The following is a 25,383-nucleotide window of genomic DNA, read 5'->3' as shown; positions in this document are numbered from 1 at the left end:
GAATCATTTGGGATAGAATGGGAGGAAAGGCACCGTTAACAGAGAATTGTATATTTCTTCATGTAAAAAGCATAATTTTAAAATCCTTGTACTTGAAAAATTTTAGGGAAACCTTGTAAACCTGTGGGCAGATTAACACATTAACATTTTTGTCCTCTATTCTTTTATGAGAAGTTGGCAGAAACATGGTCCTAGCCTTTGCAGTAGTGAGGATGTTTAAAGCTTTTCCTGTGTTCTAGAGAATGGAAATAGTTGTCATTATGTATGCACAATAAAGAGTTTTCACTGGGACAACTCTGAATCCTTGTTAGTATATAACCTAATAAATATCCAACATAAAAAAGACTTGGGTTGAGTAGTCCTGGTTTTGTCATGTCGTCTGTGAAAGCCTTTTGGAAGGTAGTAATGTTTTCTTGTGCAACCAAAGTATATTTGCTGGAAAATGCCTGGATATTGGCCATGATATGTGCGATCTACTGAGTTTGGTAGCTGAAATGATCTCTAAACTGTAGCATTTGCTTTCACAGCATGTAGAAATGTTCTGTGAAGATGCATCTTCCAGTGATAAGGAAGTATTTAAAATGTAGACTGTACATTACCTAATCACGGATAAAACTTTGGTATCAAGATGCTGCAAAGCAGCTTCAGTATAGATTTATTTGTTAAATTGATTAATAATTGTTTCTAAAATGCCTCCATTACTACTTAGAGACAAATGAATGTTATTTGAAGAAATATTAATCCATATTGATTTCATGTATTTTGTAAAACTTGCTCATTGTTTCTTTTTAGGGGCTTTTGAATAGTAGTTATGCTAGCGCGGCTTTTTTTTTTTTTTTTTTTTTTCTTTAGTGTATCTCCATTTTGATTGAAATAGATATGACTATCACACAGAGTAAGAGTCAACAAGAGGAACACTTTTGACATCTTATTAATATATCTACAGTTGTGACAAAATTGCTAGAAAAACATTAATCCGTAGACTTTTTTTTTTATAATACAGTGTGACTTTTGGCAAAGACCTAGCTCTTTAGTTACTGAATACTTCATTTGAAATATCAGGTTTCTTAAATAACTCATTGACTTTTTCCTTTGCTTAGAGGTCTAGATGAATCTACATTCTGTTCTTCAATTCATAACGAACACAGCACAGGACTGACAAAGGGAATGCATGATTTCAGGTAATGTTATAGTATTTAAGGGAAGAATTGTTTTTGTTCTGTTACCTGTGCTCAAAGCGCTAACAAAGCTAGAAGACAATTAGGTGATTAGTGATTACAGATAGGCTGTACCGCTTCCTTCTAAGAAGGCTGTTAGATATATGAAATTCTTGTTTTACTTTCCTATACATTGAGTAGTTGATGTGAAAATAGTAGCTATTTGTTTCCAAATAACCTGCCCTTAAGTGACAAATGTTATCACAAGGTACTACATAGTGTCATTGTTGAAGGAAATGTATGGGTTCAGAGGTAAAACAGACTGAGTCCCAGAGGAAAAGTCCATCAGTCCATCAAGGGCACTTTAGCTGGAAAGGTGCTCATTTGTCTCAAGCTCTGCTGCTGCTTGTTTTCTTTCCCAGCCTTGGCTAATGGTCATTGAGGGAGGGGGTAGTGTACTAGATGTCTGATAAGGAATAGTGGGTGCCAGGAAACAGCAAACCTGGCCTGAACTGTAACTGTTTTCTTTTTTTAGGAAGATCAGGCTGAAATTTCCAGGTCTCAGGACTTTGGCTTGAATTTTAAAAGCTTAGTTGGTATAAGAGGTGTGTCCTATAGCTTGCATGGATCTGTCTCTGGTTGGTTGGGGCTAAATGCATTCCCCGCTTTTTCTTTTAATTCTGGTTTGCAAGAAATAATTGGGAAAAAATATTTTTAACATGCTGTTTTACCTTAACTGTGCAAAAATGCTTGTCAAGGGACACAACTGAAGTGCATGGGTAGAGAAGAAATTAGTGTGGGGAAAAAAGCCTTTGAAATGTAACTGTAATGGTACATAGTTCAGGGATTTCTTGGTTCTCAAATTTGAACAGGAAGCTGGAATATCTGTTGTGAAAATATAGATATGTACTTAATTATTGGTGTTTGAATTTATTGATAAGACTACCCAGACTGAAGTATTTCAGGTTATGTTACATTCCTGGCTGTTTTTTTGCAAATGACCTCTCCTTAGAGTTTAAAATAATGGAAGCACCTGCTTGCTCATCATTCCATTTTCTGTCAGTTTGTGTCTTTTGCTACAAGAAAAGCCTTTTCCTTAAGAACATCCTTTAAGGGCTTCTTCATGTCAATTCATTTAACCATCTCAGATCCCATCAGAGGGTGGTTCTTACTCCCCCTTTCATGATTTGCCTTTCTTCATGCTAAGAATAAAACTAGGATACAGAACCATGAAAACAGTCTCTTACTGCAGAGTAAGACTTAACACTTTTTTGAGGTTTAAGTTAATAAGTCTTACTGGCTTTCAGAATTACATATTTACTAACATTGGACCTATACACAGTTTACAGGGAAATCTTATTAAAAAGAACCTAAAAAATAAGTTAAATTGAAGTATAAAATAACTATCGTTGTATTCAAAAATATTTACTGATAAGTGCCTTTTGAAAGAATGTGATAAATAAAAGGGGTGACAGGTTAAATAAAATTTTGTACTTTCTCATTTTAATGGAGTTACTTTGAAGTGTATAAGATTTCTAATAAATGTTAACTGTCTTTTGTTAATTTTCTTTTGTTAATGCAGAAAAGCATTCTATGGAGTAAATGAAATTGCTGTGAAAGTGCCTTCCATTTTTAAGCTTCTGATTAAGGAGGTAAGATCTTTTCTTGAACAAATTTAAAGAGAAAAAAGTATAATTATAAGTTACTTTTAGTACAATGACTATTGGACTGGTCTTCAAATAATAATGTAAAACAGAAACTTCCCCCAAAGTCCAGCACTGTAAAGCAAAATTATATGGACTTCTATTTTTGAGCTCTCCAAACTCTAACGGCCTTAATTGTAAGCTCTTCAGAATTCACAACCTGGTGCCTTAGCAAGGACATTAGAAAATGTGTCAGAATTCTTTGAGAGGGTGTGCATCTTATGTATTTTTTTGTTGTTCATTTCAAACATAAAGCCACCAATTATGTTTTCTGTTATCGGCCCAGGGATTATACATTACAACATATGCATCAAATCAAACATGTTCTTGCATATACTTTTGTTGGATTTGTTCCATTTTCCCTGTGTCACATGGATTTGTATGATTGACTTGTTATCCACGTGATAGAAACTTTTGAACAAAGAAACTCTCGAACCTGAACTAATGGGGTAAGAACTTGAGGTGTCAGTGCATTTATTAATAAGAAATACATAATAACATCCAAATTAACACATCAGATGTTCCCATCATTTTCCTTTGAGGTGAAGGGGTGAAATGCACACAGTCTTGAAAGTATGTATTCATGTATTATTTTAGTGGGAACTGGGCTTTTGAAGAGCAGAGGAAGTGGTGAAAAAGAGAGAGCAGTTTGGCAAAATCAGGTGTAAAGAACTGAAAGAATTATCTCCTCCGTGGAGGAGGATGATTATGATTCTTCTGATGGAGAATGCGTGTAACCTTTTGGTCTAACTTTAATATTCTGTTACTCTTCTAGGTTCTCAACCCTTTTTACATTTTTCAGTTGTTCAGTGTGATATTGTGGATCACTGATGAATATCACTACTATGCATTAGCAATTGTGATCATGTCTGTAATATCCATTGTTAGCTCACTCTACACCATTAGAAAGGTAAGTTCAAAGAAAACAGATGCATCTTTTCAGCTGTTTGGTTTATTTTGATGTGAATTGCCTGCAAATCTTTAAGAATTTTTCGGAGGGATATAGGTAGAATATTGTTACAGGTTTTCCTTCTTTGAGCTGAAAGAATTTGGATTTACAGTTCTCCTTGAGACCCTCTCTGCTGACTTTCCATGCTGTTGAGTCACTAGGTTGAGCTCAGGTAACAGAAACACTACCCCACTTAAATAGAACGGACACAAATTTATTTACCAAGTTGTATTGACCAATGGAACTGAGCACCAGCCAAACGTTGTTAAATTGGTGATGTGCTTTTCTCTGTGAACTTGGCTGTAGCTGATGGAAATCAAAGTAGTAATTATCCTTAAATTGTAATCTCTGAATTCAGACCAGAGACAAAAAAAGCCCCTCTTACCTTAATCCAAGTTTGTAGAACTACTGCAGTTCTTACTTATGTATGTTAATGACCAAATGTTTTAATGACGTTTTGCATGGCAGTGTGTATTTGCTTTCAGAATGCTGTTAGAAGTAGGAACCTGTACAGGTTGATGCACTCAAAATTTATTTGCCCATAGATTCCCTATGTTCAAAAGAATGTTGTCAGTAACACTTTGTTGTAAAAGAACATTAGTAAAGAATCTCATAACTTTGACTTGTAGAGATAGAACGTGCATTTAGAAGATAACAAGCTTTGCTTTTAAATAGTGAACTGTTTTCTCCCCTTTGCAGCAATATGTTATGTTACATGACATGGTAGCAGCTCACAGCATTGTCAGGGTTTCTGTCTGCAGAGGAAATCAAGGTAAGCTTCACAGGTGGTTCAGAAGGTTGAATTTAAATTATTCGTTAAATGTGTGAGTGTAGAGTTGATGTGCATCTATGCTTTCTTTGTCAACTTAAAATGTTTGCATTTGTCAGGAAAATTGCATGGAAAAACAAGAAGTTGCAAAGTGGAATTTGAATAGGATAATCATCTGTTCACTATTGTAGAAGTAGTCAACATGGATTTACCAAGGGGAAGTCATGTCAGACTAACTTGATAGCTTTCTATGATGGCATGACTGGTTGGATAGATGAGAAGAGGGTGGTGGATGTTGTCTACCTTGACTTCAGCAAGGCTTTCAACACCGTCTCCCACAGCATCCTTTTTTCAGTGCTGCTCAGTGACAGGACAAGAGGAAATGGGCACAAACTTGAGTATAAGAAGTTCCACCTAAATGTGAGAAGGAACTTGTTTACTGTGAGAGTGGTAGAGCACTGGAACAAGCTGCCCAGGGAGTGGTGGACTCTCCTTCTTTGGGAACATTCAAAACCTGCCTGGACAAGTTCCTGTGCAACCTGCTCTAGGTAGACCCGATCTGGTGGTGGGGGGGTTGGACTAGATGATCTCTAGAGGTGCTTTCCAACCCCATAGGAAGCTATGATTCTATGATTGTCCTTCTAGATAGTATTTTTAGTGAGGGTCGGGTTTGTTCTAGATGAGGTGCTTGCACTATTCCTGTTTCTCTTTATCTACTGCTCCACATATGTAATTGACGTTGTAGTTTCTTTCTTAGTTTATAGATTTACACACTAGATGATCTCTAGAGGTGCTTTCCAACCCCATAGGAAGCTATGATTCTATGATTGTCCTTCTAGATAGTATTTTTAGTGAGTGTCGGGTTTGTTCTAGATGAGGTGCTTGCACTATTCCTGTTTCTCTTTATCTACTGCTCCACATATGTAATTGACGTTGTAGTTTCTTTCTTGGTTTAAAGATTTACACATGTTGGGTTTCCATTACAATTTATTGCACAGTAGGGGCTGCAAATTGATTTCTGGACTGTTGCTCATTTGGATACAACATGAGTTGAAGGTGGTTAGGTTGTGGTGTGGGATATTTTTTTGTAGGGCATGCATTTGTGTTGGACTTTTGTCTTTATACTGAAGTTAATTGTTAATCTCTTGTACCAAGTTGATTTCTTTCATTTATTATGATGAACTATATCCATGTGGTCTAGAGTTTAATCTGATGGAATTGGGTGTATAGATGGCTTTTTTCTATATCTTTTCAAAAACTTTTCATAATGCCATTAATAAATTGAAGTATAATCTGAATTGTCACCACCTGGATCTTAGCTGTGAGGATCTTTATCAGGTTTTGTAGATGGTGGCTATTTTCAGGTAAACTTGTTTGTGTTTTAACACTCAGAAATAGAAGAAATCCTTTCCACCGACCTTGTGCCTGGAGATATCATGTTGATTCCATCTAATGGGACAATTATGCCCTGTGATGCAGTGCTTCTCAGTGGTACTTGCATTGTAAATGAAAGCATGTTAACAGGTAAAGTAAACTTGATACAGTTTTGTGTGGCTGAGCGTACTGGTTTATACGTGTGTGCATGCTTAACTTGCACTATGCTCTAGTGGAAATGCATATGTTTATTTTGCTTGAATCATGTACGTTCTTAGAACTACCTGTGCTCCTAAGTACTGATATACTTGTGCTCTGCTTGTCTGCAACAGCTTTCTGGTACTGCTTGGCAATTCCCAAAATGAGTAATAGTTTCTTGTTGAAAAGCTTTCTTCTTGGTAGTTTGTCTTCTGCCTCTTGACTTGGTGTTCTCTGTGCAGATTGAGTTCTGCAGTATGTTTCTTCAGAAAATTTTTGCCCAAGCTTTTTAGCTGTTTCCAAGAATGAAGCTAGTGAGTAGAATGTTCTGCTGTATTTAAAAACAGAAATTATCTCAAGTTGTGCCTGCGTACTCTGAAACCAGGGACCTGGTATATTTGAAGGACAGCCTCAGTAAATTTTTGTTATTCCTAGGATAATCAGTCTGCACTGGCAGTGTTAAGAAAATTATAGTTCAGAGATTGTGTTTTATCATGTTCAATTCTTCGAATATACTTGAGCCTCTTGCTGCTGCTAGCAGCCGGTAAAAACCCCCTAGTTTTTCTGAGTAAAGATGGGGTGATGCCTTGCAGCAGGAGAAGGAAGCTTGTCCTGATTGTTTTTTTTTTTTTTCCAATGAACTGGATTTTACACCTATCTGATTTGAATTAAGAGGCACAAAAGCTGAAATGGTGAATAATGAATAGAGTTAAATAGGATAAGGAATCTGGTGAGCTGAGGCTAATAAGTGAGATGCTACCTAATAACTTGCTGAAAGGAAGATGGCTTTTTCCATGTCTGCTTCTGTGCTGATGAAGTGAGATTATATGATCTCACATATGTTCTGAAGTTTTGAAGGAAAAAAATGTCTATTTCTATTTGATCTTGCTTAGAAACTCCTTTTCCATTTAAGGTGAAAGTGTTCCTGTCACAAAGATTAATCTACCAAATCCTTCAGAATATCCGAAAGCAATGGGAGATGAAATATACAGTCCAGAAGTGCATAAACGGCATACTTTGTTCTGTGGAACCAATGTCATTCAAACACGTTTTTATACTGGAGAATTGGTCAAAGCTCTAGTAGTGAGAACAGGTACTGATCATTATCTTTATCACTTGTTAACATACTGCTCACTTTTGTAGGTGTGTGTCAACTGATAGTTTGGAGTATTGTGTTGAATATTGCTAAGCTTGGATAAATGAGTGTTCCCCAAACAATTTGATAAATGTCTTACAACAATAGAATTAGATAATGGCCTGGGAAGTACCAATTGGCAAGCAAGACAGTGAATCATCCTTTAGCATCAATTTAAAACTTACCTGAAGCATTTTTGGGTCTTTTAGATCTCTTTTATGCTGTACTGGTTGAAGCTACATACACCTCTTTGAAAAGGTCTGGCACGCCATAGGATTGGGCGGGTAGTGGGGAGCAGTTCATTTTAGTGGAGTCATTGGCAATGTCAAATGTTTTCTTTGCCCATAGTTTCACCAAAGCACATAACATTTGTTTAAAAAAATGTGCTCGATCTAGCCCTTTCTACAGACGTGCTTATTCATACTAATATGTTAAAGGTTTGGGTTTAGATAATACAGATATTCTATTAAAAACAACTGCACAGACTAATGTAGTCGAGGAATCCTGCTTTACAAAGATGATCTTAAGAAAAACACTACGAAATAGATGAATGTAAGCTGTAATCCAAGCTACAATAGAATTGGATAGAATAAATTTGACTACTTTGACTAAAATACTATTCAAAGAAAGTTTTCCAACAAGTAATTTTGTCCTAATTAGCCTCTTCTTTCTCGGTGTCCTCTCTTCACCTTGTGTTAGTCTGTTTCAGCAGTCGGTGTTCTGATTTTTTTTTATTGAACTCAATAACATCTTTATAGAGGCTTTTATTAGTCTCTTTTTTCAAAGAAAAATATTTCCTTTCCCTTGAACACATCTCCCCTTTAATAAGACCCGTCTGAACTTCTTTTATTTCTTAAATAAAAAATTATGTGCCCAGCCTGACGTGTATATACAGGTCCAAAACAGGAACAGAAGGGAACTACTGAAGACTTATTTCTTCTACTCTGCATGTCATAGGAAAGAAACACTTTGTATGATGTGCACATACATTTTTGAAGCACCTTAATTACAGTATTGCAAAACATCTGTTACTGTGTATTGAGAAATAGTTGTAATGAAATGAGTAGCTTAAGGGTTTCATTGAGGTTTTTAATATGTCTGAATAGCTTTGCTCTTGTTTGTACTTTTAATGACTTACTCCTTTTTATTTCTAGGCTTTAGTACTGCTAAAGGACAGCTTGTTCGTTCCATACTGTATCCAAAGCCAACTGATTTTAAACTGTACAGAGATGCCTATTTGTTTCTCCTGTCTCTGGTAGTGGTGGCAGGCATTGGGTTTCTTTACACGGTTGTCAATAGCATCTTAAATGAGGTATGTTTTCATTTTTGGTCCTGAACAGCCTTGTTTTAGAAAAGGTTTGATCATTGTTTCCAACACACTTCACAGATGATGAGAAACAACTCAATATTAAGTGAAATTTTTTTTGCTCTATTTTGTATTAATGGAATGAGAAAGACAAGCTTACTGAGAATAAAATTCAGCAGAGAAGCAGAATTTGAATATATTAGAGTGAAATTTGAGTTTACCTCAATTTCTACTAACCCAATTACTAGATATCTATCTTTATTATAAGTTAGATTGTCATCTGACTGATATCCAGCTGGAATAAATAGGATACAGCACATTTAAAGCATGCTGCAGACAAAAAAAGTCCTTACCAAGAAATTAATAACTGATAACTGTAATTTTTTTCTCTCAAAAAAATTTGCATTATTCTGTTACTGTTTGAAAGTAATATATTTGCAGATGAAAAAGTGAAAACTTGAGGGTTATAGGTTATGGATAATTTAGGACTGGATTACCATGGTTGCTGATGGTGGGTGAAGATTGCACTAGGTTTCTGGACAATCCAGAACATGCTGTACTGAGGAAAGCTATGTGTGGATTTTGCTTTTGATAATAGTAATGTAATGCTTCAGTGGCATAGGGAGTCTTTAGGTAATGAGTTCTTGTTCATTAACTCTGACCTTTATTGCAGGTTCCAGCTCACACCATCATCATTGAGTCTCTGGACATTATCACCATCACGGTGCCTCCAGCGCTCCCGGCTGCCATGACTGCTGGCATTGTTTATGCACAAAGAAGGCTGAAAAAAATTGGCATCTTCTGCATCAGCCCACAAAGGATAAATATTTGTGGCCAGCTGAACCTTGTGTGTTTTGATAAGGTTAGGTGAATTTTGGAAATTTGTGTTGCCACCTGGAAAGACATTGTATTATTAAAAGGAATTTGTATAGACTAGCAACTCCAGGACAATTCATTGCTTTTGTATAAGTTAGGTCATTTTGTCCTGGTAACTTCCACATAATCAGTGTTTACCACCTGTTAACTCAATTTAGTCTGCTCTAAAAATTTATTATAATACAGAGCTGCTTTCTTACCTCAAGACTCCGAAGTCCTAACTTACTACTGGCACTCCAGAAATGTGAGAGTTGAGGACTATTAAAAGTTTTATTTAGTACATAGGCCTCTGGAAATCTTGAAGTGTGAGGTCAAACTTGTTTCTTATTTTCTTTTATTCGATGAAAAGCCAAACCAGCGTATCTTGTTGTTATTTCTTAACATTAAAGACAGTGGTGCCACTAGCCAGAATAATTTGATTTTAGCTAATTCTTAAATAAAATTTATTTTCCTCCTCAGATTTTAATCTAAAGCCTGAAGTACCCACACTACATTTATTATTTCCTTTGTAAATATATTCTAATTGCTCTTTTTAGCAGTGTAAGAAAGTAGCACTATGGGTTTAGTACCTATTTTCTGTTGTCCTCAGCCCCTGAATATAGAGATATTGAAGAGGGGCATGATTGCTTTGAATGTTTTTTGATGTTATTTAACAGAGTTGGAACTTAGTTACTAGCAGAAATCAAGGGAGGTACTGCATTTCCTGTTCTGAAGTCTTGATTTTAAGTGAAAACAAAATAAAATACATTGTTCACGTGTAATTTGGTTAATTAGATGTTAATTTTTGGTTTACCTGAGGTTAATTTGTTTCTGAAGGCTTTTTCTTCTTGCCATGCCCCTTGGTTTATTTTGCAGACGGGCACACTGACTGAGGATGGCTTGGACCTTTGGGGAATTCAACGGGTGGAAAATGCTCGGTAAGAATAAGCTCAGAGCTGGCAGCAAATATGATACTTAATGGTGCTTTAACAGTTTCAGCAGAATAGAATAGAAAATTCAATGTGAGCTCATATTTGTTCGCATTTCTGTAACGAGCTGTAAGAATGCAACTGAAAAATATTGTTTAGGTGTAATGAAAGTTAAAACTCTTACAAGGCTGAGGTGGAATTTCAGTCTGAGACCTTGTTAGGTTCATACTGCAGAAATGATGCAGTTAAAGTACAGCATGTTTTCCTTAATCGTGTCCTCCTAAGTGATGACTTTTTTGGGTTGCTAAAATGAATTAGCTTAGCTAACTGAGGTACGTACAAAGTGGTAAGAGTATGAGTAATCAAACTAGACAGTGAATTTACACAGAATTTTTGATGGAAACAGAAGGTTGTGACTTTTTCTGGAGATTCCAGCCCAGTCTTAACCTGTTTTCTCTGATGTGTGAAAATACCAGCGAAGAGACTTGTGCAGTCCATTTTCTTCTGTTAATCTAAACAAACCTTTTGAATTGGGTCATAGTAAATAATTATTGTGTTAAGTATATTATAACTTCATTGTTTTAGTTTCCTTTTGCCGGAAGAGAGTGCTTGCAGTGAGAGCTTGCTGAAGTCGGAGTTTGTGGCTTGCATGGCGACTTGTCATTCCCTCACAAAAATTGAGGGGGTGCTTTCTGGGGATCCGCTTGATTTGAAGATGTTTGAAGCAATAGGATGGGTAAGCGTCTGCTTGTTTCAAGAGAAGAAAAGTTTTTAAGACCAGTAATATGAAATTTCCTACGCTGCTCTATACAAGATTAGGCATTATATGCTGTTCCAAGCTGTAACTGTATTATGGTGGGCCTTTGACGATACTCGTGTGTCAAAGTCTTAATATGAAAATGTTCCTAAAATGTGTTCTGTACAACAACTTCTAGAACTGAAAGAATCTGAAGAGTTAACTTTCTGCTTTCTGATGTGTGTGGCAAGGTTTCAATCCATATAATAAAAATGTAAAAAATAGCAAAGTGGATATTAAGTTAACTGATAAATGAAGACACTTAATTCTCACAGGAAATCTTGTTTAGAAAGATCATTGCACCTTGGGCTGGTTTCCAAGGCTGGTTTTTTTCCTGAAAATTATATTATGAGAAAAATCAAAGTTAATGAATGTATAAATTAGTTGATTATTTTTAATACAGATTTTAGAGGAAGCAACTGAGGAGGAAACAGCCCTTCATAATCGAATCATGCCAACAGTGGTTCGACCTTCAAAACAGCTTTTCCCAGAATGCAAGCAAGCAACAAATCAAGAAATGGTATAACAATTCAAAGCAATTCTTTCAGTTAAAGTAGTCCTTTGTGTTTAAAAAAATCTGTTTAACTATATGCTGTGGTTCTGGTTGATGTAATCCAAACAGTATCAAAACTGTGATTTTTGATGGCAAAGTTGGAGAAGATAGGTTTAAAGTGATGTTTAAGGTAGTGATTCAGTATACGCTGCTTTCAGGGTGAGCAGACTGATTGCCAGCATTTATTGCCCTTATTGACTGGTTATAAAGTGCTCAAAAGCTTTTTAAGCCTATGCATTTTAATATTGGTATTACTACCAAATTCTACCAAATTCATGCTAATGAAGTGCTTAGGTGTGCTCACCTTGCTGTTCCAGCTAAAACAAGTTTTTGTTAATGTCACTGCACAGCACAGAGTTCTTGCCACCGTTGCACCTCAGAGATGCATGTTTTAATTAAGTGCTAAGTTAAAAATTACATGTGCTTGGCAGATTTAAATTTTTCTTCTATCTGTGTTTTGAAGTATTTTTTTAATACTTCAGGAGGGGAAATTTAAGCATGTGTCTATATATCCGGATTATCACACACAGGGTAGTGGGAGGCTATAGCAAGGTGGTTCCTCTGTATGAGTCTTACTCTAGTAGATAGAAGTGTCTTTTTTTGTTCAGAACTTGGTGTACGTGCACAGCTGTAATTACTGTGCAGAAGTTGACACGTGAATATTCTTGAAACTTATTACATTATTTTTTTGGGGATGTATGTAATAATCATAGCCTCATTCTGAAATACTGTAGTACTGTAATCATTTATGTAGGATAAATGGAGGTTGGACTGTGAAAGAGCTTGCAAATTCTAATCAAGAAATCAAGCTCTAAAGTTCTACAATGTATCAGTTGAAATAAAGGACTCTAAACAGATGCAGTATATTTATATTCAGCTTTTATGAAATCTGTTGCAAATACTATGTGACTTTGTTGAGAGAACTGTGTAGATTTATGTTGAAATAGTTTGTAGCTAAAAAAATGCTTAAGAATAAATGTTTACAGTAAATGTGTTTTTTCTTTTTTTTTAGGAATTGTTTGAGCTTTCGGTAAGTATGCTTTTTCAATTAAGCATGTACTCTTTTTCAAAATGTATATGGATGTAACACTTTCCTTCCTTCCTTCCTTCCTGTATGACACAGACCAGTTATGAGATTGGAATTGTGCGCCAGTTCCCATTTTCTTCAGTTCTGCAGCGTATGTGTGTAATAGCGAGAGTTCTAGGGGAGAAGAGAATGGATGCTTACATGAAAGGTGCCCCTGAAGTGATTGCCAGCTTGTGTAAGCAGGAAACAGGTAAAGGAACAAACTATTTTTATTTCTTGTGTAGTTCAGCTGTAATGTGAATAATTTTAATAACTCTAAACTTGACCTTTTTAAAGTTCCTGTTGACTTTGAGCGTGTCCTGGAAGAATACACTAAGCAGGGCTTCCGAGTTATTGCTCTTGCTCACAGAAAATTGGAGTCTAAGCTTACATGGCACAAAGTCCAGACTATTAATAGGTAAGAGTGACTTTGTTTTGTTAATAAGTAACGGGCTTTAGGAGCTACATGCTTTGGATTAATTATGAAAAATTTATTTTTGTTTAAATCAATTACTACTCTTGTTTATTACTATCCTGTCTTGGCATACGTAGTTCTGCGCAAGATAAGTATACATGAATGTGAATGATGATATTTCTTGGATCACTTTTATAAAGCAAATTCTTTAATTTTCATAGTTAAAAATAAACATTTCCATTTACTTTGATAAACTGAAAATAAGACTTTTTAGACTACATCTAATAATCGTAATTTTTCGAATTTTTTTTCATTGTCACTTTTTCTACAGAGATGCTATTGAAAGCAACATGGAATTTATGGGGTTAATTATAATGCAAAACAAGCTAAAGCAAGAAACCCCTGCTGTACTTGAAGATTTGCATAAAGCCAACATTCGCACTGTCATGGTTACAGGTCAGCATGTAAACGTTCATACTCAAAAGATTAAAATCCATCTCTTTTTGGTCTTATTTTAATTAAAGTGTATGATGTCAAATTTTAGTGTCAATAGTCTGGGATTACGCTGTATTTATAGCAAGAGGGAAGTTTAGAAACTATTGTGAGAATATTCAAGCATCAATGTTTCTTTTTGGGTGAAAGTTGCTTTGGTAAGTCAGAGATCGGAAACCAGTATGGGGGTTAATTCTACTCTGTTGCTTCGTCTCACTGTCTCCATGCACAAGTTGCTTTATACTGAATTGAAGGATGAAAAAACCTTAGAGGTCTTTCAAATCAAAGTCAAAGTCCTCGTCTACTCTTAATGACTGACCCTGCTTTGAGCAGGAGGGTGGATGCAAGGACATCCTGAGGGTCCCTACTGTTCTGAATTATATTATAAAAAGTCACTCTGTATTGGAATTTTTTTTTTTCTAAGCATGACTTATATCCCTGTAAGCTGGCTAGGTATCTCTGCTCAGTGTTATCCGTGCAACAAGTGGTTGCTTTTTAAATCACAGGTATTGCAGCTTTGAAAGAATGTTTTGATAGGCTAGCAATGCAACTCAGTGTTTGCACGTTCTGTGACTGTGTTTAAAAAGTGGTATTTAAATAGTTGCATGTTTTCTGCCCGACTTCCAATATAAACTAAGATTTGGTCAATAAGAGATCCTTATGGCTGAAAGAAGCACACTGTTTCTGGTGATGATAGTCCAGGGGAGGGATTTAACAAGATAGGCTTTGAATTTTGTCAGTGGGCTTGGTTTGCCCTCAGGCTGTCACTGGTAGATTAGGCATTGTCCTCCTAGTTTAAAACTTTTAAAAGTTTTAAACTTTTATTTAATGTGGAATAGCAGTATACGCTATTGATCCTTTCCTAACTGAAACCTTTCTAAATGCAATTGTTTAACAGGGGATAACATGTTAACTGCTATCTCTGTGGCCAGAGACTGTGGAATGATTCTACCTCAGGATAAGGTCATTATTGCTGAAGCACTACCTCCAAAGGATGGGCAGGCTGCCAGGATCAACTGGCATTATGCAGATACCCTCGCAAAATGCACTAGTTCATCACCAGCCATAAACTCAGAGGTAATATCTTAGAATGCAAGCAGTTGGGTTTACTGTTGAGTTTCTTTCTTTTTATCTTATTCCATTAGGTAGCAAATCTGCTGTTAACTGTCAAATCAAAATTGATGTACTAGTTGACTTTCAGATCTAAAATACCAGAGAGTGGTAAAACAGCTGGGGGAGCTAGTTTTTTAACTGATGTGACATTTGACATTTTAGTAGTGCAGGAGACAGGTGTGTTTTTTCCCCGCGTTTCAGTCTGTTAAGACTGTTCTAGCTGCTGGTAGTTGAAATATTAAACCACATTTTCTTATTACTAAGTAATTGTTTTCATTGTATGAGGTTTTCTTTCAAGTAGCATTCTAAGAAACCTCCTCTAGTGTGGGGATGTCTAGGAATACCCTTCTGGGTATTAGCTTGAAATGACAGGGTATCTGTGTAAATACACTACAGTTAGCGTATTAAATTACTTCTGACAGGATATTCCAGTTAAATTGGTCCATGAAAGCCTTGAGGATCTCCAGATGACCAAATACCATTTCGCAATGAATGGGAAGTCATTTGCAGTGATTTTGGAGCATTTTCAGGACCTGGTACCCAAGGTGAGCGTTTTACTTGTGTGTGGGCACTTTTGATGGTGAACACACTTTTCCTTGTGAGCATTAAGAAATCTTCTGTCTTCCAGCTTGTGTTACACGGCACTGTGTTTGCTCGCATGGCGCCGGATCAGAAAACTCAATTGGTGGAAGCTTTACAAAATGTTGAGTGAGTATTTGCTTAAGCATAGAAAGCGGGAGGGCTGATGGCGTTCGATGTGACGGAAGAAATCATTATGTATGCCACTAGCTGCTTTGCCAAATGAAAAAGACTGGGCTAACAAAACTGCCTTGAGTTGGTAGATGAGCCTGTTGGCTGAGCAGGAATGAGAATAGTACCATCTGCTGGCTAGTTGTGAAAGTTTCAGACTTTTCCGTGAAGTTACAGATGATGAATAACTAAACTGACTAAAGTATATTATAAATCTGGTTGTTTGGCTTAATAAATAAATCCATCAAATGTCTTCTGTGTATTAAAGAGGTATTAGTGGGATGACTTCTGTTCAGATATGGTCACTATATTGTTTGTTGGTGTCAGGCCGTGCAGCTGTGCGAACTGCTGCACAAATCTCTGCCTTGAGCAAAGATACACCTTGAAAGCACCTTGATAACTGTGACTGGTTTGATTGGCTGTGTCACGTTAACATTTCTGTCTACTTCTTTATATGTGTAATGGGAACAGTAATTGCTTTCAGCATTGATGACCACTTATTATTAAGCAAACCCTGAATAAGTCAATTAATATAGAAGTATTTAATGAAATGAGCTAACTGGACTGTGATTATGGAATGGTCCAGAATGCTGACATCTGTTTGGCTTTTATAGTTACTACGTGGGCATGTGTGGAGATGGAGCAAATGACTGTGGCGTAAGTATATTTTTATCTTCTATACAGAACTGCTGAGTTAAATTTTGCAGCAGAAAGCAAGTTTTAATGTTCTCTTTTTCAATGTCAACTGACAGGCACTAAAAAGGGCACATGGTGGTATATCTTTATCTGAACTTGAGGCTTCTGTGGCATCACCATTCACTTCCAGGACACCTAGTATTTCCTGCGTGCCAAAGCTGATCAGGTAATGCCACTTACGGAAACTTAAATGTGTCCATGGAAGTCGTTTTGCATACCCTGTGGTAGTGTATGTTTGATGCTGTAGGAAACTAGTTGGAATTAAAGAAGTCATATATTTTTAGTAGTTCCGCTTCTATGCTGAAGGTACTCTGAGCAAGGGCTTGCTGTAGCATGATTTAGTATTTCATCATTATAAACACCTTTTTTCCATGTAAAGTTAATTCTTTAGAGTGTGAGTGAGCTTCTACATGTTAGTATTTAATTTGATACTCTAGAGACTATGTTAGTTTCCATGATGGCTGTGTGTAATTGCAAGCAGTAAAATTCTTCAGATAACTGCTCAGCACCATACAAAGTAGAAACAAATTTTCTAAATAGGGTTCGACCAATTTTTGATTCTAGAATAGGTATTAATTTTGGGTAAAGTTCAACCAGAGAAGAGCATGATTAAGTCTGTGTGGAACTAATGAAGTAATGCGTAATCAGAAACATTTCTGAAGTCAGCAGCTCTGTGGCTGACTGCACGTTCATTCAATCCATGTAGGATACTAGCGCTTCATAGATGGTTTTGGAAGCAGACCTTCATTTTAAAACCTCTGTTGGAAAGCCACAAAGTCGAAAGAAGACCAAAATAAGGCCATGGCTCAGTTCAGAGGGCATGCTTGCAACTTTGTACTTGCAAGTTTACCATTCTCACCCCTTTTTCTCCATGTGTCTCAGCCTGATGTCCCTCAAAGGGTTTGCTGATATGTTTAATTGCAGCTAATGTTCTGCTAAGCAGAATTTAACTGCTGGCACAGAAAGCTTTCTAGTTACAAGATTGCATTTGTTTTGACAGGGAAGGCCGTGCTGCTTTAATAACTTCCTTCTGTGTATTTAAGTTCATGGCATTATACAGCATTATCCAGTACATCAGTGTTACTCTGCTATATTCTGTAAGTATTTAATTGTGTTTCAGCACAATGTAATTCAGAGATTTGAAAATTGATAGCTATTTAATATAAATTGTTGCAAATCTCTTTGACTACACAACACCTGCATTGTAAAAACTGTTTGGACTAAAAGTATTGTTAGTATTTTTTTGCTTTTTTATATTGAATGTATGAAAAATGTGGTAGTATCTATTTTAAAAAGGCAGTAACTAATGCCTGTGAATAGAAAGTCTAGAATAAACAGCATATAAATTGAACAAAAATACAGTTTTCCATTACTTAGAAACTGTCAGCATTTTCAAATAGCCTAACTGTAAATAAAGGGCAATGCGTTCTTTTTATTTAAGGATTGAAAGAGAACAGCTTGCAAGTTGGGGGGGAAGCAAAGTGCAGTATTTCCTGTTAATAAGTTTGGATTCACAATATGGCATGTGGTAGAAAACTTGTATTTTAATTTGTATTTTGAGTAAATTAGACATGCAAAGTATTAAAGGACCTTTTGGGCGGAAATTTTGACAACTGCATAACTACATACTGAGGTTATAGCGTTTAGAGAAAACTGTGGGCTTAAGCTATAATTTCATTGGTTTGTAAGATTCAGTAATATAAGTTTGATTGCAAACAAATTTCCATTACAGATAGCTTATGCATCTTGAAACTGAAATAGTTTCATACCTTGATACTTGAGGAATTGATCTGTGAATTGTAGAGTATTCAAGACTCCCGCAGATAAAGGAAGCCAGTTTGACAGGAGATATCGTCCAGATTATAGAGTGAATTAGTGCTGTAAGAGTGTCACTGTAAGATGTTTCTTGTTGTGAAGAAATTACCAATGTTTCAATTGTGATTCCTATCTAGATCCTGAGCAATTTGGGAGATTTCCAGTTTCTCTTCATTGATTTGGCAATCATTTTGGTGGTTGTCTTCACTAGTAAGTATTGTGCTGAATTACTACTGAAGCAGTTTGAGCTTGGTCAGATTTTCTTTAATATTTAATTACATGCTGTTTGGAGTAAGCGCTGTGACATATTGTTAGGATGTTACGACTGCCACAGTACATGCATTAAAAACCCAAACCACTGTGTACTGAGTTATTCATCTGAAGTTTGTGAAATGTCGTCATACAAAAAGCAGTTTGTGGGCATGATCTTAGAAAAGTAGTTCTTTGCAGCACAGAAAGTCATAAATCTCTATTGACGTGAAGAAACTGGTTTTGGAATCAGACCAGAAGTTGTTCCGATATCATCTTTCTCAAATGTTACGGTTTCTTGCATTTTTAGTTGAACTTCTGTCCACAAAATGTTATACTCAAAAACTATTACCTAGTGAAATATTTGATTCCACTCAGAAAGCCAGTACTCAGTTTACTGGCTAACCGTAGAATTCCATTTTCAAATTTAATAGAAACTGCTTCTTGGAAGCAATGGCAGACCAAAGCTGAGGAAACAAGCCGTAAGTCCATGTGCCAGACAAAGGGAATTTGGCCAGACACTACTAATTCCTGAAGTCTCATGGCTTCTGTTATGGTCCCCTGCTGCCCTGTGCTGCTGGGGGTAACCAGCCTTTAGAAGGCACTGTGGCATTATTCTACTGGGTTGTAATATTTCCAAGGTGGTTTCAACCTTGCAGTTCTGGACTAATTATTAAAGTGATGTCATGAGCAAGCTATTCTAATTCCACAGAATGTGAACAGGGTAACTCTTGAAAACCATAATGATGTAATGTGTACTTTGTTTTCCTTTCTCTGCAGTGAGTCTGAACCCTGCTTGGAAGGAGCTTGTTGCACGGAGGCCTCCATCAGGTCTTATCTCAGGTCCACTTTTGTGTTCCGTTTTGTCCCAGATCATCATCTGCCTTGCTTTCCAAATCTTTGGGTTTTTTTGGGTCAAACAGCAGTCCTGGTATGAGGAGCCTTGGACAACGGATTCTGAGTAAGTGTTTCAGTCGCTTCATGCAGGATACGGTAATGATTGGGAAGCTTTAGCAATAATTGCTCTCTTCTTTATTGACACCCTTTGGGGACTTCGTAAGTTAAGCTGCTGATGGCAGCTTGTTAGTCTGCTGAATTTTGTCTGAAAAGCACACTAATATATAGGAGTTACCCGATGGCTCTGACCTAGTTCTGAATTTCAGCTGACTGCAGGGTCTGAAGACTCCTCAACTTTGTGACAGTTGACATTTGAAATTTGAAATTAGTGGTTCAGATATATTTTAACTCTACTATATTATAAAGTTTTGTTTTGCTGTTAGAGTTCCGGTAAATCCAATTTATATTTCTGAAAATTGATTTAATCTTTTTTTTTTAAGATTACAATATTTTTTTACCTGTCTTCAGAGTGTATCCAGAGTGATAGCTTATAAACAGTTTGTGTAGTGAACTTACAAGCTGGAAGCATAACAGAACTTGAAGCTCAGAAGTCACAAAAATTGCTAGCTCCCTGATGCAGTTTTGAGTTATTTCTTACTACCCATAATAGGTTTTCAAGGATAAAATATTTTTACTACTGTAGCAATTTGTTCTGACATCAATTTTGTTAATTAGTAGACCTTGTTTGGATCGTCTCCTTAACTCGGTATTAAATGTTCTGTTCTTTTTTTTTTGTAGTGCATGTAATCTATTGGATGCCACAAACACCAGCTCTGCACACCATGGGAATGAGACTATTCATGATCATGATGAGCATTACATTAAAAATTATGAAAACACAACTTTGTTTTTTATATCCAGCTTTCAGTACCTCATAGTGGCAATTGTCTTTTCTAAAGGAAAGCCCTTTAGACAACCATCCTACAAAAACTGTAAGTCCTTTCTTACTGTATACGGTTCCAAGTAAAACTCAAGTGACTCTGCACATGTTTATCCATGGCTCACATACAGTTCTCCTGTGCCACATCAGCAGTAATAGTGTTGCCAGGAGAACGTAGTGCAATTATCCTCTGATAATCAGAGATAGAGATAGGGAAGTATTAAACTGTATGGAGAAATTTGTGTTAATAGTTACTTTGTTTATAGAAGTGTATGTGTATATATGCTTATGCTCCACAAGTGAGCCAGTGAGAAACTGAGTCTGGTCTTCTGTCTCTTCATGGCTGTCAGCACAGCTTGTATTACCAAATTCTGCCTGGAAGGGGTTTAGAGGAAGAAAAGAGGTTATTTCCAGGGAGTAACGAACCCATGATACATGGAAAAAATGTCTAAAAATCTGACTGTGAGATAGTCCAATTAAAATATCTTTCTTCTCTTACAGTTCTGTTTGTTACATCTGTGATAGTTCTTTACGTCTTCATATTTTTCATCATGTTGCATCCTGTCGAATCTATTGATGCGTTTCTTGAGGTAAGATTCAGCAAATACGCAGGTGTTATGTGCTTCCTGGGATAACTGGTTGGCTGCCTTTTGGGCAAGCTTGACCTCTTTAGAGCTTTAACTTTGCATCTCTGTGGGGGGGAAGGAGGAATTTATAATGCTGAGCCAGTTTTCAATGTGTGTTTACTTCATATGTGTGTTGCTAACTTCTGGCAACCTTTTCCTACAGCTCGTGTGTGTGCCATATGAGTGGCGCCTAAGGATTCTCATCATCGTTGTTCTCAATGCAATTGTGTCTGTGCTGACGGAGGTAAGAAATTCAAATGGAAAAAAATGCTTGTCTCTTAACTGAGCTTTTTTTCCACGTTATGTGTTTGCCTCTTGTTTAGAAGGTCTCTCTTCACAGTGTGCCAGTGTAAGTGGCCACTCTTTTCCTGTTACATTTATATTCCTAAAAATGTCCTTGTAGGCTAGATTTAAAATGTCAAGATTTTCTGTCTTAAAAAAGCTTTTAAGATCATGCTTTTATTAATAATAAAAAAAGCAGGGAAACTTGGTAGACTTCAATTATTTTGACTGTTTTGTAGAACAGTACTCTCCATATTCATTTGCTGTGTTAGTTCAGTTCAGAATAACAACATAATAAAAAGCTATATAAAATCTTTAGGGGACCCCATCTTCATTCAATTGGATGGCATATGTGGCTTATTCTTCAGAATAATGCAGGTCTTGTTCATCTGATCTGATCCAAGTCCAGAAGTAGAGATGTTCATGCAGATCTGCTTTTTCAAGCCCTGAGTTTTTCCAAAGTCAGTCACTCTGGATTTTGACCTCTTCTGCTGTAATTCCAGAGTTAATGTGAGCAGAAATATACCCAACCTTTCATCCAGTCCCTCTCTGTTGCTTTCAAGAATTGGAGTTTGACAGATGCATTCAAAGCCAGTCACTTATTCCTGTGGTTAGCTCTTCTTCCTGTTAATTCGATGCCTTATTTCCAACCTGAGTACATCTGGATTTTGCTTGCAGCCATTAGTCACTATTTTTTTTCCTGCTAGATGAAACAGCCTTTCAACATTATCTAGGGCTTGCACACTACAATTATCTGTTTTCACTGTATAACATTTTCTGTAGCTTCTACTCGGAATCCGTCCATTATTATGTGAGGGATTGCTATCAAGGTAACCAGGATAATGTTTACTTATACCATTTTGGTCTTTGAAGATTACTACAGCATCCCTATTATTTCCAGTTGACTAGTTTTTTCCCTTTCATTTGCAAATTAGAAAAATAAAATCAACCAAAGTGGGGTTTTTTGATAGTTTAATAAAATTATCAAGGCTTTGTGTTCAAAATGTTGTTCCAAATAGAATTTGCAATATATGCTATTTTGTTGCTGCCTATTGGAACATGTTTTTCAGTTATTTTCATGTGATAGGTAATAACTTGTCTTTTCCAAAACATGGCAGTAAATATTAATTTTTTGGCCTTTGCCCTGTCATTAACAAGTCTATCCTCTCCTAAAGATCTTGTGCCTTTCTTACATTGCCCTATATTTATTCTAACCCTGCTTGTGATTGAGGTTTCCTACATGCCCTTTAATTCTTTCTTTTTTTTTTTTTTGTACTACTAAACTTCTAATAGTTTTCTTTTTTTGCCTCCTTTTTTAAGGTATATTGTGGTCTTTGCTACTGAAACAAAATAGTTATTCTGAAGCTGTGGAATTGTGGCGCTTTTGTCTTATGAGAAATTTAAAACAAACCTTATGGATAGAAAATTTTTTTCCTGTTTACTTTTTCTAATCTGTTTTGATGTTTTTATTACCATCTCTGGAAAATCAGCTTTTTTGAAGCACTAAGATTATTCCTTGGGAGTGAGCGTTGTGTTGATACCTAGAGTGTTGATAGGTGGAGGTTACAATTTTCAGTCCACTGATAAACTCTACCGAGAGAAAGAAGTTAAACTTAGCTTCTGCTGAAAAATTTCTGTGTTCTGCAGGTGGTCTTTCTAACTTGTATACAATCTGGTGATTTCTGTTCCAGAAGTGTAAGGGCTGTAGTAGAAAGCCCGTGCAGTGTGTCAGTCCATGCATCAGCGTGTGTCTCAAGGACAAATAGTTCTCCTCTGGTTTAAACGTTTATGAGGTTCCACTCCTGGGCCTTGTTGGTTGCTGCATCAATCTGTAAATGTCTTGAGTTTCCAGTAACCATAACCTAAGCAATATAATTACTGTAGAGCATTTCCTTTCACCCAGTATTTCAAGCCCCACCTCCCTCTTTTTCATGTGCAGGTCTGCGTTAGTATCTTTCAACACATTAGTCATTTCACTGTCATTACCAAAATGGGTAGAATGATTTGTCACATTCCCTTTAGCCAGACTTTCCTATTTATCTTGTTGCCCATACTTTAGGTGTGGAAAAGAATTAATTATAAAATTTAATTTTCCTGACATTGTTTAGGACGTTCTACTTTGTCTAAAACCCTGTTTCTTCTGCTTTCACTGTTAGTTGAATGCTTTCTTTAGATCTAAGTTGTCTTGCTGTACAACAGAAGCATTGCTAGTGATCCTTGAATCCCAAACCTTGTTTTATGATACATGCTTCATCTTCCATAATCTCAGCCTGCTTTTGTCCCACCTTTTGATCTGTGCTTGTCTGAAAGCTCCCTGAAGCTTTTTCATGTGGTGCCAACTCACTGGGTCCAGTGTGTTGTGTGGAAATCACAGGCTGTTTCATTTTCACTTCCAGTCCATCTCATTGCCCTCTGTCCTTGGGGGCCTGGCTGGATTTTCTGCTCACTGCACTTTTCCCTACAGAGTTACTGGGTACCACAGGTCATCTTCTGAGTATCTAGGAAAAGCTGCTGGTGGCATCTCCTTACTTCTTTTAGCAAGGTGCTCTGTAGGTATATCACCTAGAGTTTATTCTGCTGAGACTAATGCCTCTGTAATTACCTCTAACTGTTTTATAATTATGAGATACAAGAGGGATTGGATCCATCTTTTGTCACACTTCCCAATTTGACACTTGTGTGACACTACTCTCGTGTGTAGTTTCTTAATTGCTTCTACAACAGGAATGATTTCTGACTGTGGTTGTCCCAAAGATGTTTTCTGAAATGCAGTGTGAAGCTTTTGCTCCTTCTGTGTGGGTGCCAGACCAGGTTCACAAAGCACGTGTGTTCTTTCTACCAGGTGGTAGGAAACATTGCACAACAAAGGCAGATCCTAGCAGATGTTCCTCCTTACCCCGATGCCTGGTATAGACATACTTAAACCAGACTGACTGCCTTCAAAAATGAACATCTAACAAGCTGAAGATTGTTGGCAAAAGCTTTATAAAAGCAGTATAAAATTCTAGTACATTATAAAATCATGAGCATTATAATATCTATTATAAAAGCCTGGCTAATCAGCTCTCCTTTCTCAAGGGCAGAGATTAGTCAGATGTGAGAAATGGAATCTGTCCAAAGAGCAGAGCTGAACGCTCAAGGCCATGGAAGATACAGGTTCACACCTGTGTTGCTGGATTTGTTCAAGGCTCGGGTCTGCCCACACAGCCCTGTGAGAATAACCAGATGTACTGAACAGACTGTTCAAGTTCTGCCCTCTTTTCCAAAATCTGGAACGGCTCCTTCAGAATTCCTGCTGGTGGCTCAGCTTTGCCGCCCGACTGAAGCTTTTCCGGGGAATGTCGCTGGTTTAAAATGAGCCACGAGCAAAGCTTTGCTCTGGCATGAAGTATGCTAGAGTGTTAAAGGTGTTTTGAGGGGAAACTGCTTAAAGCATTCATGTCTGCAGCGCTTCTGAGGTTTTTTTAAAGTACTGAAACACATTAAGAATGTGTATTTATGATTTCTACCTGTATCGATGGATGCAGTTTTGGTCATTGTTGCTATTGATTTAAAGTACATGTACATATTCTTAAATCTTATATGAGCACTTTAAGAATGAAAATGTTTATCACTTAAGTATAGTGACAAATAACGTAAACTCTCCGTTTTGCCTGGCACTGAATTAGTCATGCCCAACACACTATTCGGGGTTTTATTTGTAATATGCACACTAACAACAAATGATCATTAGTTTCTTTAATTCTTCCCGCTCACTGCAATGTCTCACAGAATGTCCTCCTTGATATGATCCTTTGGAAGGTTGTGTTCAATCGAGACAAACAAGGAGAATATCGCCTCACCATACCCCAGCCACCTCAGGTTGGAGACTAGTATTTTGCTGTCGTCATTTAAGTGCATGCCGATTAATTCAGTTTTGTCTTTTTTATGATCTATAAGTGTCTGTTGCCTTATCTTAAGCTTAGGACTGTTTAAATTAGATTTCTGTAACTTGAATATTAAAAGGAAAGGCTTCTGGTTTTATATTTTTCTCCTTGTTGACACTTAAGGAATATAACTCTGTATACAAGAACTGTGAAGCAAACCCAGAGGATTGCTTTTAAGACTTTTCTCACTTTATCTTCAGTTTGCGCATTGGCAAATTTTATTTGTGTTGTCCCAAGTTAGCATGCTAGGACTGGAGAACATCTTGATTTGCTTGGAAGCAGAATTGCTGATGCTGGATCTAATCCAGTTCTTTATTAGGTTAATTTGGTTTAGGGTTTTAGAACACTGTCTCGTGAGAGCAGTAATTTACAGCACGTATAAATGAAGCAAAACCAAATGTCAAATGAAAGTGTGTTATTACTACTTCAGACGGTTTAGGAGACTGAAGGAT

At 36.7% G+C, this 25,383-nt stretch overlaps 1 protein-coding gene across 3 annotated transcripts in view; it reads left to right on the top strand.

Moving 5' to 3' along the window:
• Positions 1–25,383, top strand: part of ATP13A3 (ATPase type 13A3) — a 59,149-nt gene that overhangs the window by 28,411 nt on the left and 5,355 nt on the right. For 2 of the 3 annotated variants that reach the window (XM_014945944.1, XM_014945945.1), the window contains exons 6-32: positions 1,101–1,181; positions 2,740–2,809; positions 3,636–3,770; positions 4,509–4,581; positions 5,971–6,102; positions 7,064–7,243; positions 8,440–8,597; positions 9,265–9,453; positions 10,323–10,384; positions 10,961–11,111; positions 11,575–11,691; positions 12,737–12,754; positions 12,848–13,001; positions 13,088–13,208; positions 13,537–13,661; positions 14,596–14,774; positions 15,233–15,355; positions 15,439–15,518; positions 16,175–16,217; positions 16,313–16,422; positions 17,257–17,353; positions 18,209–18,281; positions 19,101–19,281; positions 19,956–20,149; positions 20,599–20,687; positions 20,887–20,967; positions 24,777–24,866. In XM_014945944.1, the coding sequence (XP_014801430.1) occupies positions 1,101–1,181; positions 2,740–2,809; positions 3,636–3,770; positions 4,509–4,581; positions 5,971–6,102; positions 7,064–7,243; positions 8,440–8,597; positions 9,265–9,453; positions 10,323–10,384; positions 10,961–11,111; positions 11,575–11,691; positions 12,737–12,754; positions 12,848–13,001; positions 13,088–13,208; positions 13,537–13,661; positions 14,596–14,774; positions 15,233–15,355; positions 15,439–15,518; positions 16,175–16,217; positions 16,313–16,422; positions 17,257–17,353; positions 18,209–18,281; positions 19,101–19,281; positions 19,956–20,149; positions 20,599–20,687; positions 20,887–20,967; positions 24,777–24,866 (3,106 nt within the window). The remainder of the gene's footprint in view (positions 1–1,100; positions 1,182–2,739; positions 2,810–3,635; positions 3,771–4,508; positions 4,582–5,970; positions 6,103–7,063; positions 7,244–8,439; positions 8,598–9,264; positions 9,454–10,322; positions 10,385–10,960; positions 11,112–11,574; positions 11,692–12,736; positions 12,755–12,847; positions 13,002–13,087; positions 13,209–13,536; positions 13,662–14,595; positions 14,775–15,232; positions 15,356–15,438; positions 15,519–16,174; positions 16,218–16,312; positions 16,423–17,256; positions 17,354–18,208; positions 18,282–19,100; positions 19,282–19,955; positions 20,150–20,598; positions 20,688–20,886; positions 20,968–24,776; positions 24,867–25,383) is intronic. The other variant, XM_014945946.1, reaches the window with a different exon arrangement.

This window comes from Calidris pugnax, unplaced genomic scaffold, assembly GCF_001431845.1.
Source record: "Calidris pugnax isolate Ruff unplaced genomic scaffold, ASM143184v1 scaffold111, whole genome shotgun sequence".
Lineage (NCBI taxonomy): Eukaryota > Metazoa > Chordata > Aves > Charadriiformes > Scolopacidae > Calidris > Calidris pugnax.
The sequence above is the reverse complement of the archived record's forward strand: the minus strand, read 5'-3'. Positions and strand labels throughout refer to the sequence as shown.